Source organism: Bicyclus anynana, chromosome 22, assembly GCF_947172395.1.
Source record: "Bicyclus anynana chromosome 22, ilBicAnyn1.1, whole genome shotgun sequence".
In the NCBI taxonomy this organism is placed as follows: Eukaryota; Metazoa; Arthropoda; class Insecta; order Lepidoptera; family Nymphalidae; genus Bicyclus; species Bicyclus anynana.
Window position 1 is genome coordinate 7,386,279 of NC_069104.1, and position 14,438 is coordinate 7,400,716.

The 14,438-nt window shown below is 37.8% G+C and overlaps 1 protein-coding gene across 1 annotated transcript in view; it reads left to right on the forward strand.

The window, feature by feature from the left end:
- Positions 1–14,438, forward strand: part of LOC112047375 (uncharacterized) — a 117,607-nt gene that overhangs the window by 68,724 nt on the left and 34,445 nt on the right. The window contains exon 2 of the mRNA XM_052888333.1: positions 12,269–12,511. Coding sequence (XP_052744293.1) covers positions 12,300–12,511 — 212 coding nt within the window. The 5' untranslated portion in view covers positions 12,269–12,299. The remainder of the gene's footprint in view (positions 1–12,268; positions 12,512–14,438) is intronic.

Genomic DNA, 14,438 nt, shown 5'->3' on the forward strand with positions numbered 1-14,438 from the left:
GGATAATGTGGTGGAGAGAACTGAAACATTCTGATAGCGCGCTTTGATGCTACGTTTCAATTCTACGTTATATTCTGGTTTGAGTTTCCAACGATACGGTTCAACGGACAGCGCTTTGTTCGAACTTTAATCAATTTAAATTTAGAACATTTTAATGGAAAATCTATGTATATAAGGAAAATTGTGTATAGATTAATATACGCTATTTTCAACGTACGTGTACGAGTTTATTTTTTAACCCCCGATGCAAAGAGGGGTGTTATAAGTTTGTCGTGTATGACTGTCTGTTAGCCTATTGGTGATAACAGTGGATGGTGGTTGGTGGAAATACGAGTAGATATCTAGTAGATATGTGGCCTGCCCACTGCCACTTCAGCTTCGCGACTCGCTGAGCTATATCAGTGACTTTGGTTCGTCTGCGGATCTCCTCATTCCTGATTCGATCACGCAGAGAAACTCCAAGTATAACTCGCTCCATCGCCCGCTGAGTGACTTTGAGCCTGCTAATAAGGCTAATTATACCTCCTGATATAATCTATCCCGACTAGTTGGAGGAAAATGAGAATATTGATCATACTCGTATTAAAAAAATGGCGAGAGATCAAAAAAAAAAAACTACTCGATCGATTATAAAAATTCTTTCATCATAAGAAAGCTACCCATTATCGAACGAACAATGCTCACAGCTCGAGCGCGGTGAAGCAGTTTGTCCGAATATATCAAAATCGATGATGAAAATACACACATATTGAGGAAATTTCGAATTAACTGGATATTTACGAACACTCTACTAATATTATATTGAAGAAAAGTTTATTAGGGTGTAATTCCTGAATCTACTCAGCCGATTATGGAAATTCTATTACCAATAGAATGCCACGTAATTTGTGAGTAACAGAGACAATATCCCAGTGTTCCAATAGGAACGGGAAGTACGATGAAGAGACCGCGAATCGCCTGCTAATTATGTACAAAACACATAAGCAGTGGCGTGCACTTCATAGATGCAAAAATGCAATGCCTACCCTAAGGCCTCAATGCACCTATGTTAAGTTACAGAATACATAGTTGGACAAGGAATTTCCCAATTATTTTACTGATAGTGCATAGCCTAGTTAAATACCTTATGCACGCCACTGCACATAGGTATATACGTTGTTAGTTATATACAAAACATATCGTCATCAACCCATATTCGGCTCACTGCTGAGCTCGAGTCTCCTCTCAGAATGAGAGGGGTTAGGCCAATAGTCCACCACGCTGGCCCAATGCGGATTGGCAGACTTCACACACGCAGAGAATTAAGATAATTCTCTGGTATGCAGGTTTCCTCACGATGTTTTCCTTCACCGATTGAGACACGTGATATTTAATTTCTTAAAATGCACACAACTGAAAAGTTGGAGGTGCATGCCCCGGTCCGCATTCGAACGCACACCCTCCGGAATCGGAGGCAGAGGTCATATCCACTAGGCTATCACAGCTCTGAAAAACACAAAACATATAGGTACGTATAATTGCTTCGACTTTTCCAAATAACTACAAAAAAATACAATTTATGAAACAAATTAAATTATTTTATATCCAATTTGTAGTTTCAGAGAAACAATTTTCTCTATTAAAATATTGCTAGAGGACTATCTCAAAAATTTATATTAAGTTACCAATTTAAATCGAGTTGAAAATTACAGGGTCCGATAGGCTTGGAATTAATCGGCTTGGTCCAATAATTCGTAACTTTAGGAGAGCCGAATAAATTATTTGAAGTTAACACATAATATTCGAAATCCGGCATTACTTAATTAACAATTTCTACTATTAGAACCTCTACCTTCAATAATATTTGTAGCAAAAACGCGTACGTTAATTTTTTTTAAAATAATTCTAGAAAACCCGTGTCTTTAACAGGAACTGGTTTTTTTTCAAGGTTTTTTTTCGACGGCCTCCGTGGCGCAGTAGTATGCGCGGTGGATTTACAAAACGGAGGTCCTGGGTTCGATCCCCGGCTGGGCAGATTGAGATTTTCTTAATTGGTCCAGGTCTGGCTGGCGGGAGGCTTCGGCCGTGGCTAGTTACCACCCTACCGGTAAAGACGTACCGCCAAGCGATTTAGCGTTCCGGTACGATGCCATGTAGAAACCGAATGGGGTATGAATTTTTATCCTCCTCTTAACAAGTTAGCCTGCTTCCATCTAAGACTACATATCACTTACCATCAGGTGAGATTGTAGTCAAGGGCTAACTTGTATAGAATAAAAAAAAAGTACCACAGGCTTTTTATCCCAATATACCATGAATTAGGATCAACGCGGGTGAAACCGAGGGTATAGCTAGTATTGATATATTTGCTAGACTAAATTACGATATTACGATTCAACACCTCAAAAGCCTCAATGGCTCAACGGTAAGAGCGGTCAGACACATCATCGAGGGGCGGTGGTTTGATCCCCGCCCTGTTGATCTATTATCATACCCTTACCTTATCAGCCGATAGACGTCCACTGCTGGCCATAGGCCTCTTGCATGGACCTCCAAGCACAACGATCTCGAGCCGCCAGCATCCAGCAGCTCTCGCGACCCGCTTGATATCCTCGGTCCACCTAGTGGGGGTCGACCAACACTGCGCTTTCCGGTGCGGGTCGCCATTCCAGCACCTTAGGACCCCAACGTCCATCGGCTCTTCGAACTATGTGGCCTGCCACTTCAGCTTCGCGACTCGCTGAGCTATATCAGTGACTTTGGTTCGTCTGCGGATCTCTTCATTCCTGATTCGATCACGCAGAGAAACTCCGAGCATAACTCGCTCCATCGCCCGCTGAGTGACTTTGAGCCTGCTAATAAAACCCATTATCATTATCAGATATAATCCTCCTGATATAATCTTTCCCGACTAGTTGGAGGGGAATGGGAATATTGATCATATTCGTATTTAAAAAAAAATGGCGAGAGATCAAAAAAGAACTACTCGATCGATTCTAAAAATTCTTTCATCATAAGAAAGCTACATCTTCAACTAGTAACATTGGTTATATTTTATCCCCGACCAAAACATTGTAACTGCATTGCGTCTGCTAGTTTAGCTATAAACAGCAATGAAACAAACAGTATGAAAGTACCTTCCAATGTAGACGGCCTCCGTGGCGCAGTGGTATGCGCGATGGATTTACAAAACGAAGGCCCTGGTTTCGATTCCCGGCTGGGCCGAATGAGATATTCTTAATTAGTCCAGGTCAGGCTGGTGGGAGGCTTCGGCCGCGGTTAGTTACCACCCTACCGACAAAGACGTACCGCCAAGCGATTTAGCGTTCCGGTACAATGTCGTGTAGAAACCGAAAGGGGTGTGGATTCCCATCCTCCTTCCAACAAATTAGCCCGCTTCCATCTTAGATTGCATCAACACACATCACCATCAGGTGACATTGTAGCCAAAGGCAAACTTGTAAAGAATAAAAAAAAAATAAACAAACAAACAGTATGAAAGTACTTTACCTTCCAATGTAGATAGCCTAGATATTGATACCGACATAGTGGACAGGTAAAGTAAGCAAGCTGGCTATTGAAGTGGCTTGTAAATGGATTACTTAACTGACTGCATCCTGGCTGAAAGTTGAAACGCCCTGACAACGTCATAGCTGATAGACTAAGAGCCAGTGGCCGATAAACGTTAACATTTATAAAAGCTGAAAGTTTGTCTGCAGGCTTATTCAGTATCTTTGACGTATGCTAGTTGACATAATACGAAATTGAGATTAATGTCCGGTGCTTACTGGTGGATATCACACAGTAGGTAAGTAAAGACATTTATTTTTAGGGTAACCAATAGGCTAGTTGACACTTTTTTTAAAACCGTCCTAAATTGTTCATTATCATTCTATAAGATCATGAAAAATATATATTTTTTTTAAATCCTTCGAATTTTCCAAAATCCAAAAATATGCGTTTTAAGAAATTGTTTCAAACGGTGAAGAGAAACATCGTAACGAAACCTACATACCTGAAATTTTTTTTAATTATCTACGGGTGTGAAGTCTGCCAATCCGCATTGGATCAGCGTGGTGAACTATTGGCCCCAGAGAGGAGACTCGTACTCAACAGTGAACCGAATATGGGTTATGAACATTCACCTCTTGTTAAAGATCTCTCTATCAAATCATCAATATTCCTCTTCAGTGCGCTTTCATTTGAGTCCCCACTTATATTTATATTTGCAGAATTTCGGTTATTCTTCTCCAGTTTAACACCCTAGAACTTTTAAACAGCTCTACCGATTTTCATTAAACATATCTAAGAACACTCGAAGAACACTCGCACGTAAATCACCTTTCATACAAAACAACATAACTAACTATGTGCCTCATAAGAAAACTCAGAGTCACACAGCGGGCGATGGAACGAGCTAAGGAGTATCTTTGCGTGATCGAATCAGAAATGAGGAGATCCGCAGAAGAACTAAAGTCACCGACATACCTCAACGTATCGCGAAGCTGAAGTGGCAATGGACGGGGTACATAGTTCGAAGAGCCGATGGCCGTTGAGGTCCCAAGGTGCTGGAATGGCGACCCCGCACCAGGTGGACTGACGACATCAAGCGAGTCGCAGGTATTCGCTGGATGCAGGTGGCTCAGTATCGTGATGTTTGGAAGTCCCTACAAAAGGCCTTTGTCCTGCAGTGGACGTCCATCGGCTGACATGATGATGATGATGATGACAAAACAACATACAAACTAAATTGAAATCGCTTTACCCGATCGGAAACTATGGTACCACAGACAGACACGTCAAACTTATAACACACCTCTATCTGCGTCGGTGGTTAAAAATATACATAAGGAAGAACCACAGATTTAAAGTATTAACTTTTAGCATTTTCTGTTCTATGGGAAGAACTAATTTCGTAATAGGTATTCTAACCTACCTTTTGGTGAATGCTCTCAGTTTCCGGTGACTGGGAAACTGTTACATTGAAGAGCAAAGTTAGCCAACGTAACTGTAATGCCGGCCGGGGCTAGCAGAATAGAGTTAGACAAGTTTTGACGGTATAAGCAATCTTGAAAGCAAGGAATTCGGATACATGTTGCATTATAATTTACTCATTCCCGATTAATCCTTGAACTATCTACCTACATCTATTACATCATTATCATTTCTTTAACTAACCTTGTTCCATGTGAGTCAGGTCGGCAAATATTTTGCAAGTAAATGCAATAATTCATATAATAGTTTTGCAGTAAAACAAACACATCATCATTCATCATTATCGACCCATATTCGACTCACTGCTGAGCTCGAGTCTCCTCTCAGAATGAGAAGGGTTTGGCCATAACGCTGGTTCAATGCGGATTGGAAGACATCACACACGCAGAGAATTCTCTGGTATGCGGGTTTCCTCACGATGTTTTTCCTTCACCGTTTAAGACACGTGATATTTAATTTCTTAAAATGCACACACTTTAAAAGTCGGAGGTTTTGGAACAGATTGGAACCCATACCCTCCGGAATCGGAGGCAGAGGCTATCAGGAATCATACACAAATGAATATAATAATAATTATGTTTGACGTTGGTACCTATTTACATTAAATACAATAGAGGAGTAGGTACCTACATGAATAAATGTCAAATCTATAAATACTGTAAATAAATTCATACGCGGTTAACATGAACAATTTTAAACATAATTCAAACGCTATTTTAACTCACGTATAAAAGCGCCTGAAAATGCAAATTTGTTGTTCACGTGGGAAAGTTGCTACTTATTTCATCGCGCGTAATTTGGCAGGAGAGTGACGTGTACGTACATATATTTACGTATACGTCTTCATTCGTATTACATAATTGAGACGGGCGGAAGAGCGTCAGCCAAATTGGAGAGAACGGCTGACTTAAAGATTACACCACACATATCGACTCGGAAAAAGAACGTAACCACAGAAAGTTACGAGGGTTCCAAAGGGCGCCTTAGTCTGAGAAGAGCCCACATCAAACTCAGCCAAGGTTTATTTTTTTTGTTTACCACCATTTTACAAACTTATTTAAAACTAAGCACTCAGTCGTATACTACAGTTTAACGCCAAGCTTTTTTTTCGTTTATATAATCATTAACACTATAATAAGATAATTCCTAAAAGCTTGCGTATAATGAACACTTCAAAATCAATGATTTAACTAACTTTGTTTCTTCGATACGAAAAAGTGACCTTATGTGGCTGAAACAGAAATTCGGTTTCGGTTTCGGGCGTAAAACTAGTTTCGGTCGGTCAGTATCAATTTGTAATGTGAAATACTCAATTTAAGTATAGCTGCCCCTCTCCTAGATATAGTCCTGGCTACGTACTTTCATAACTTTTTACATTCGATACGCCCTTAAGCAGCACCAAAGTAATGTTGATCAACACTCACTATTTAGTAGAACTGTACCCCTAAAGTTAACTTGGACGAACTTCTGTACTTAATGAAACTTGATTTCCAAGTTTGTGTTATTGATTGTACCCTTCAAATTGTTCGTAAGTTTGTAGCTGGAGGAATTTGTATTGTTTATTGGATAAGCGGGGTTTACTCAAAGTTCAGTATAATATGCATATAGTTTTTCTATTTCAGGAAGACAGTGTAGTTTTGCTTGTGATAGTAAAGGGACGCAAAGGGACGCAGTAGTACAAGCGCGTGAGTGTTTGTATAAGGGAGACCATACGTCAACTGCAGTAAACTTTACTATAAAATAACATGACTAATGCTATAAAACACGCTTGATACCCATATAATAGGGGTGCATTTCAAATAGCCTGTCCGCCATCTTGTACGTCCGCCATATTGGATTTAAGTCACGTGACTATTTTTTTCGTATTCCTGACAGCATGGGTTTAATATCATGAAGGTGGATTTTAAACAGCCAGTCCGCCATCTTTCGGAGGCCGTCATATTGGATTTGTTGACGTTTCTTAGCTAGTCATGTATTGTCATCAGAACTCAGAGCGTGTGCAATAATAATTGTCATCAGAACTCAGAGCGTGTGCAAATATGTGGATATCAAAGACTATCTAAAGCTATCAAAGACGTCTTTAACCCTAGACACAACGCTCACAAGTGCGTGACTTCACTCAAGGTCATTCTCTTCCATTGTAGGGTTTTATTATGGTTACAGTTTGATTTATTAATTAAGTTGTCCTGACAAATGTTGTAAATTTGGTTTTACATTGGTTTTCTTATTTTTGTAAACCACTTCTGAGTATGCTAAAAGAGTATTTAAATACTCATTATTAAAACGAGCATTGAAAGTACCTATTTTTAAACGAAACTATTCCAGCAATTCTAATCTTCGTCTAGAAAATTGCTACGCGCGGACTGAAAAAAATGTTTTTTTTTTTAATAAAGAAGCTATTTTGTGCATGTGTGAGAAACGGGTACAAATTGTTTTTGTACATGCAGAATGGACTAGCGTTTCAAGAGCTGTACAGTTTCCTCTAAAAATGTTAGTGAGCGACCGGGAAATGAAAAATTCAACTCACGGCCTGGGGATTACAACCATCCGTGCTAGTTTGTTATGTTTACTTTTCAGATACCTACTTCGAATAAGCTCTTTTTCCTAAAGTTACTTGCGTCCAACGTATAATCGTCAATATAATCAGCCTTTTTTTTAAATTCCTTAATAGTTAGCTCTTAACTCTCACCTGATAGTAAGTGATGATGCAATTTAAGATGAAAGCGGGCTACCTTGTTACGAGGAGAATGAAATCCCACAACCATTTCGATTTCTACACAACATTGTAACTCTAAATAGCTTGGCAATAACTAGCCACGGTCGAAGCTTCCAGCCAAACCTCAATCGGCCCAGCCGGGGATCGAACCCAGCATACCGCGCATACCACTGCGCCAAGGAGGCCGTCAAAAGGCACGTCGAGGCACGAGAGCCACAGAGAGGCACGGAGCCTAGCCCTTTTATTATAATAAATCTTCGATTAAGGTACTGTTACACACGCTTTAAAATAGCTCACTCTGTCTATAGTATCGTGTTAGACAGGGAGTGATGAAGGAGAAGACAATACAGAATAGCAATGCTGATCGACTAGCTCAATAAGCAAACCTGTTCAGACGCGCTAAAAACACGCCCCCTTCCACCCGCGCAGCAAGTAGCATGCTCATAAATCGCACGACTGTTGATTCTTGACTTCAAAATAAGCATGCTCTTTATTAGCAATGTTGCGATACACATGCCAATAAGTAGCAACTGATCAATAATAGCATGTTTTCGAGGTTGAAATGAGCATGTGTAACAGTAGCTTTACATTCAGCTACCGCTACTGTATCTTCTATGACACACCTGAAAATTGAAAGATTATAAAAAACTACCGGACGCCCACGACCTTGTCCGCCCTTAGACCTCTTTAATCCGGCCCTTACAGTAGTATCGCTGTAAAATGGAGTAACTTCTCCCGTTTTCCCAATATTTCCTTACACTGCTCTGCTCCTATTGATCGTAACGAAATGAAAAGTATACTTTAACCTGCCAAGGAGTATGAAGAATAAATGTATCAAGTTTCGTTAAAATCAGTCGAGTAGTTTTTGTTTATGTAACGAACATACAGACAGACAGACAAAAATTTTGCTGATTGCATTTTTGGCATCAGTATCGATCACTAATCTCTCCCTCCAAAATAACTATTTTGGAAATATATTTCATGTACAGAATTGACCTCTCTACAGATTTATTATAAATATAGATATAGATCGATTGAAATTCAGACATCGGTATTCTCGATAGAACGAACCTCCAATCGGCCTAGGCGTTCAATTAACTGGCGAATTTAACCAGGGTCTGTAGCCATGTGGCACGTCGATTCTCTTTCTACAAACGCTAACGCTTCAAAAATTAAAAAATGTATGGGAATAGCAATCGCTATCGACAGGCAACGTGATCAAGTTGTCGATCGGATCTGTCATTCACACATTTTGTTAGTTTTCGAAACGTTAGCGTTTGTAGAAAGAGAATCGACGTGCGACATTGATACATGGCCAGATGGCTAAAGCAGATAATAATTATATGGACATAATTTATGAAGCCCATTTCAATATTTTTACCTAGCATACTACACGCCAGTAATATTGATATTTGCACTATAAATTTTGTAGATAGCTTATCTTATCTGTTTGTTATTTGTGTGCATAAAATGTTATTGGCTTGTCTAAAAAAAAATTCTACAACTAAGTATGATGATGTAACCTTAGGATAGAACATGGGAACATAAGGTTCACCACCATACAAATAAATCACATACAATACATACAAAAGCGCTAAGACCTACTTTTGTATATTACTTACTCGTAGGTATTTTGCACGTTCTAAGTATTGTATTCTTTATTGTGATGTACAAATAAATAAGTAAATAAATAAACAAGACGTTATATTTGCTAAATATAAAAATAATCATCTAATAAGTACACTAGCAGAAACACGCCACTTCGTCCGCGTGGAAACCCTTGATTACCAAAAAAGAAAACTTGAACATATATTTTTAATACTTTCAAAAGGGAAACAACTCTGTCATATATTGCAAGGTTGCCTAAAAATTCTAAAAATCTCAGGGTTTCTCAAACTTTCGGCTCACGAACCCCTGTTAAAATTTACTAACTTACCTCTTACTAACTTGAAATCAATCCCCCAAAACTAATTTGAGTGTTGAAGATAATATGGTTTTTATATTTGAATATAGTACCAGAAAGAAGAAGAAATGTCGTTGTAATAATAATGTGATGAGTGCCCTTGTTTTTTGTTACAAATGGATTCAATGATGGGAATAATTTTGGACAATTTTAACCTTAATTCTGACTCGGTATCAGTTATCAAGTCATCATAACGTAAATCTTGTCGCAAACCCCCTGCCGTCAAATAGCGAACCTAGGGGTTCGCTTACCCCACTTTGAGAAACCCTGTACTATCTAATACAAAAATAACTTTACAATTAGAACCAGTAATTGAGATTAGCACGTTTAACCAAATAAACACTCTTCAGCGTTATAATATTAGTATAGATTCCTATCAATGGAATCAAACTTAGCATCGATTTTAGATTGGCTGAGTATTTTCCAATTTTCTTGCAATCAAAATTATGAAAGGAAAACAAAACATTTAATCCAATTATGAGACGAGCCTTTTCTTAAAAATAACCATTGTTTGTATTTCAATTAAGTAGAACATCTTAAATTGTTCTCTAATTAATCTTTGTTTTTGTGTAAGCAATTTATGATGCCCAGTAGAGAGCCGTGATAGCCCAGTGGACATGAAGTCTGCCTCCGAGTCCGGAGGGTGTGGGTTCGAATCCGGTCCGGGGCATGCAACACCAGCTTTTCAGTTGTGTGCATTTTAAGAAATTAAATATCACAACACATCGTGAGGAAACCTGCATACCAGAGAATTTTCTTAATTCTCTGCGTGTGTGAAGTCTGCCAATCCGCATTGGGCCAGCGTGGTGGACTAAGGGCTATCCCCTGTCATTCTGAGAGGAGACTCAAGCTCAGCAGTGAGCCGAATATGGGTTGATAATGATGATGATGAAGACAATAATTTATTCTAAACACAATACTAGAACCTTAGATTTTTAAAGTATCGTCTCTGTATCGTGATAATTAAAACATATATATACATATTTATGATTTACCCTCATGATTAAAGTCCTTTTGTGGGATTTTTAGCAACGAAGAAGCCATTCCACAGACCGAGTTTGATGTTAAACCTGTATACATAAAGAAGTCAGTTAAGTAGGTCTCAATAACTCTACTAAGTACCACTACCAAGTTCCAAGTTAATGCTTTCCACTATAGATCATGAAAAAACATCGTAGTTCCATGTTATCATCGTATATAATAATAGTACATTATGATATAAGTCCGCTAAGTTGAAAATTACAGCCGAGGCTATATTGCAGCTCGAGCCTTGGCGAGAGCCAAAGTAAGGAAGCAGAGGCTGTAATTATCAAAGCGCACGTATGTCATACGACGTTTTATAACACATTTGCGAGGAAACACACTTTTAACACACTTTCTGAAAATTAATTTGCATCTTTGCCTGTTTTCCGTAAGATGACATTTCGATACGCTTGTCATTTTTGCACAGATAACAAAGTGCGCACACCAGCGTTTTTTTTTTAGACAAATGCACCAAAAACAGTCAGTTTACTAATAAAGTAAATTAATATTTTTCTGTTATTGATTGAGATAATAGATTGACATTTATTGTCAAATTTATTAAAATTAAAGAATTAAATGTTTTTTATTATATTTTATCTCAAAAAATTAATTTTATTCATAAAATATTGAGCACTTTTCTGACATAAAAACTTTTTGATAAGATTTAAAAAAGTACCGTTTGTTTTTAGACGGATGATAAAGGTTTTATATTACATTACGGCACATGTGCGTAATGAGATACATTACAATATTGAAATTGGTGAAACAAGCGATACTTTACGAGCAAGTGTGTTATAAATAACATTAGCTTTGTGCATTCGGTCATACATATTTTGTATTGAGAGTTTTTTACCCTCATCATATACCTTGAGTTATTTTGTATAGAAAAAAGTTTCACGTAGGTACATACACAGGGTGCTCGGGAGTATTTTTCATAACTTCAAAGTGTTGTTACTTGACTAATTCTTTTTTTAACTAAAAATTATGTTTTCGTACAAAGTAATTAAAATAATTCCGACTATCCATGTAACACACGCCTTTATCTATCCTTGTATTTTATACGTAATACGTAATCGTAGTAGTAAGCCTGACGATATCGACGAGATATTGTAACTGGCAATGCACTTCATTAGTAAGCTACTTCATGATATTTATCAATGAATAAGTTTGGCTAGGTCATAATAATATAAGATGCGATATAAGGGACACAATTTAAGATCTATTTACAAAAGAAATATTTTTTACTTCGAAACTATTCATTTTAGAACACAGTCATGTTCCTTAGACATTCTTAATTAATTTTCTTAAAATAATATATCTAATCCTAGAGTTATGGAAAATACTCCCGAGCACCCTGTATGTGTTTTTACATTAATATGTGGTTACATTTAAGAAAAGATACTTGATTTATTATATTCATATATTTTTATTTGGTGTGCCCAAGTACAGTTGTATCCATTATTCATACGTACTTAGAGTTCAGGTATTTACTCAACAATAAAAACATTATAATCGCTTTAAGAATATCATTCTCCTTTATCAATTCTTATCTTTAGATATACATATTGAATTCGTAATTCCTCTGTCAACAGAAGGCGGGACGATGATTACGTACGCCGAAACATGGAGGTGAAACGTCATGAGAAGCCGGGCAACCTGTCGCCCATAAACCCGGCTATACACAAGGAAGAAGACGGAAAGACGTCCAGATCGAGCAGCAAGTCTGAGAAGGATTTAAGGGTTATCCAGGACAAGTCTCCCAGCGACGACGGGTTAAGAAGAAGTGAGAGACGCCTGTCAAGAGCTAGTGAAAGTTCTAGAGATACTTTTGACAGGTAAAAGAAGGAAAGCTTGGTTAGAAGGTGTTCCACGTTCTGAGTGTACCGCTTATCGTGTTTTCTAATGCTGGCTCTACACGATGGGCTATTGCTGGCCCATTCGTTTATAATTGGACTGGCTATATGGTTGTAGTGCATCTACACGATCGTTCAGTGCTTATTTGTAGTTGTTACAATATGGATGAGTAAGCTCACCGCAACGTCAAAGATATTTAGCGCTTTCTTCGAAATGAAAAAAAAGATGATGGTTATAGTGGATTAGCATCGCACCAAATAAATGGATTCGAAATTTTAATTGACTTAATTAGATCAATTAAGTCAACTTTAACGTATCCACATCACTGGCCCACTATCATTTGATGTGCGGCCAAAAAACCGACGACGAAGGGCATCGCATGCGCAATAAGCTATCAGACGCTCTCTACATGATAGCCCATCATATTGGGCTATCACCGTGACCACCGTGTAATGCCAGCATTATGTTTGTAACCTGTGTGTTAGTATATATTTACAAACGTTACACAGAACGTAGAACTCAGAACGCTAGATGTTTTCTGTCTGCGCCAGCCCGTAGTTCTATAGGCACTAGCTTCACAGCTATGCTTTCCTGCACACAATACAATAAATTGACGTTTTATATGCCTTTGTAAAATAATAAAATGATTTATATAAAATATCTGTTGACTTTCTTGCTTGGTTTCTCTATCGCCATTTTTGTAAGTCTATAATATTTGTCTTTGTAATAATTTCATTTAAATAAATGGCCTTCTTTTTGATTATTTTCTTTACACAATTCTACTTATATTCTACACTACTAACTGCCGTATTTGTTCAGTGGGCTTGTATAAAAGTCTTATGTCAATAAAAACATCGCGCGTTGCGAAAGGGGGGCTAGACGGAAAAAAATTAAGACCAAAAGTTGTAACGACACTTTTTGCTATACTCGTAGTTGTAAGCCGAGCGGCGTGCGCGTGTTTCTCTCTCTCTCTCTCTCTCTCTGAATGAAAGAAATACTGAATATGTACCCAATGTTTCAGAGCCTGCTTCAGAACAAAGTAGCGTATAATCTGTTAGTCAGTTTAAATCTAAGACTAATGAATGGGCCAACGTAACAGTCAACGCTCGACCTAGTACCCCTCGAAAAAAAGACATGAACAAAAATAAAAAATGGCAACCAAGTATCAATAAAAATAATGAATAAAAGCAAAGTTTCCAACGTTCTCAACAGAGCTTGTTTGCATACCCACAACTTAACTTTCCATTGAAATATCACTCGAGCCCCGCAATTAGGGTTGCCAGCCTTTCCGGTTGTTACAGGACGTTACTTTGGTAACAATATAATGATAATAATTTTATTTTATTTTGTTTAATATTTTAAGCCCGTACTTGAGAGGTGAAATTTTAATTTAAAAAATGCACTTCAAGGTTATATACCAATAAATTATGAAAAGAAAGAGTTAAAGATGTATACAACACCTACCCCAAAAATAAAATTTTGTTCTTCGTAAAGCTAGATACTTATTATAAACATGAAGAGTTTGTTCGGTGCCCAATCTCATGAACTATAAGTTCGAATTCTTTAAATTTTAGATAGCCCATTAATTTAGGAAGGCTATAGGCTAATGATATATGGCTATAAACTTATTATATAGGTATGATATAATAATTGTTCTTAAGTGAAACCACGTGGCACAGCGTATACCTGTATATATAATACCTATACCTAAAATGTCTACTATGTACACAAATGTATTTCTTCTGTTAATAATAGCTGGCACGCAAATGCTTTTATATAAAAATTGAGGCTCTAGCTACAGTAACTAGCTCGCGCCAGTAGTTTGCACTAACTAGCCAGCTTACGCCAATTGCTTGTCAATAAAAATGTGCTTGAAGCTTGACGTTGCCTTGAATAGAACCATATCTC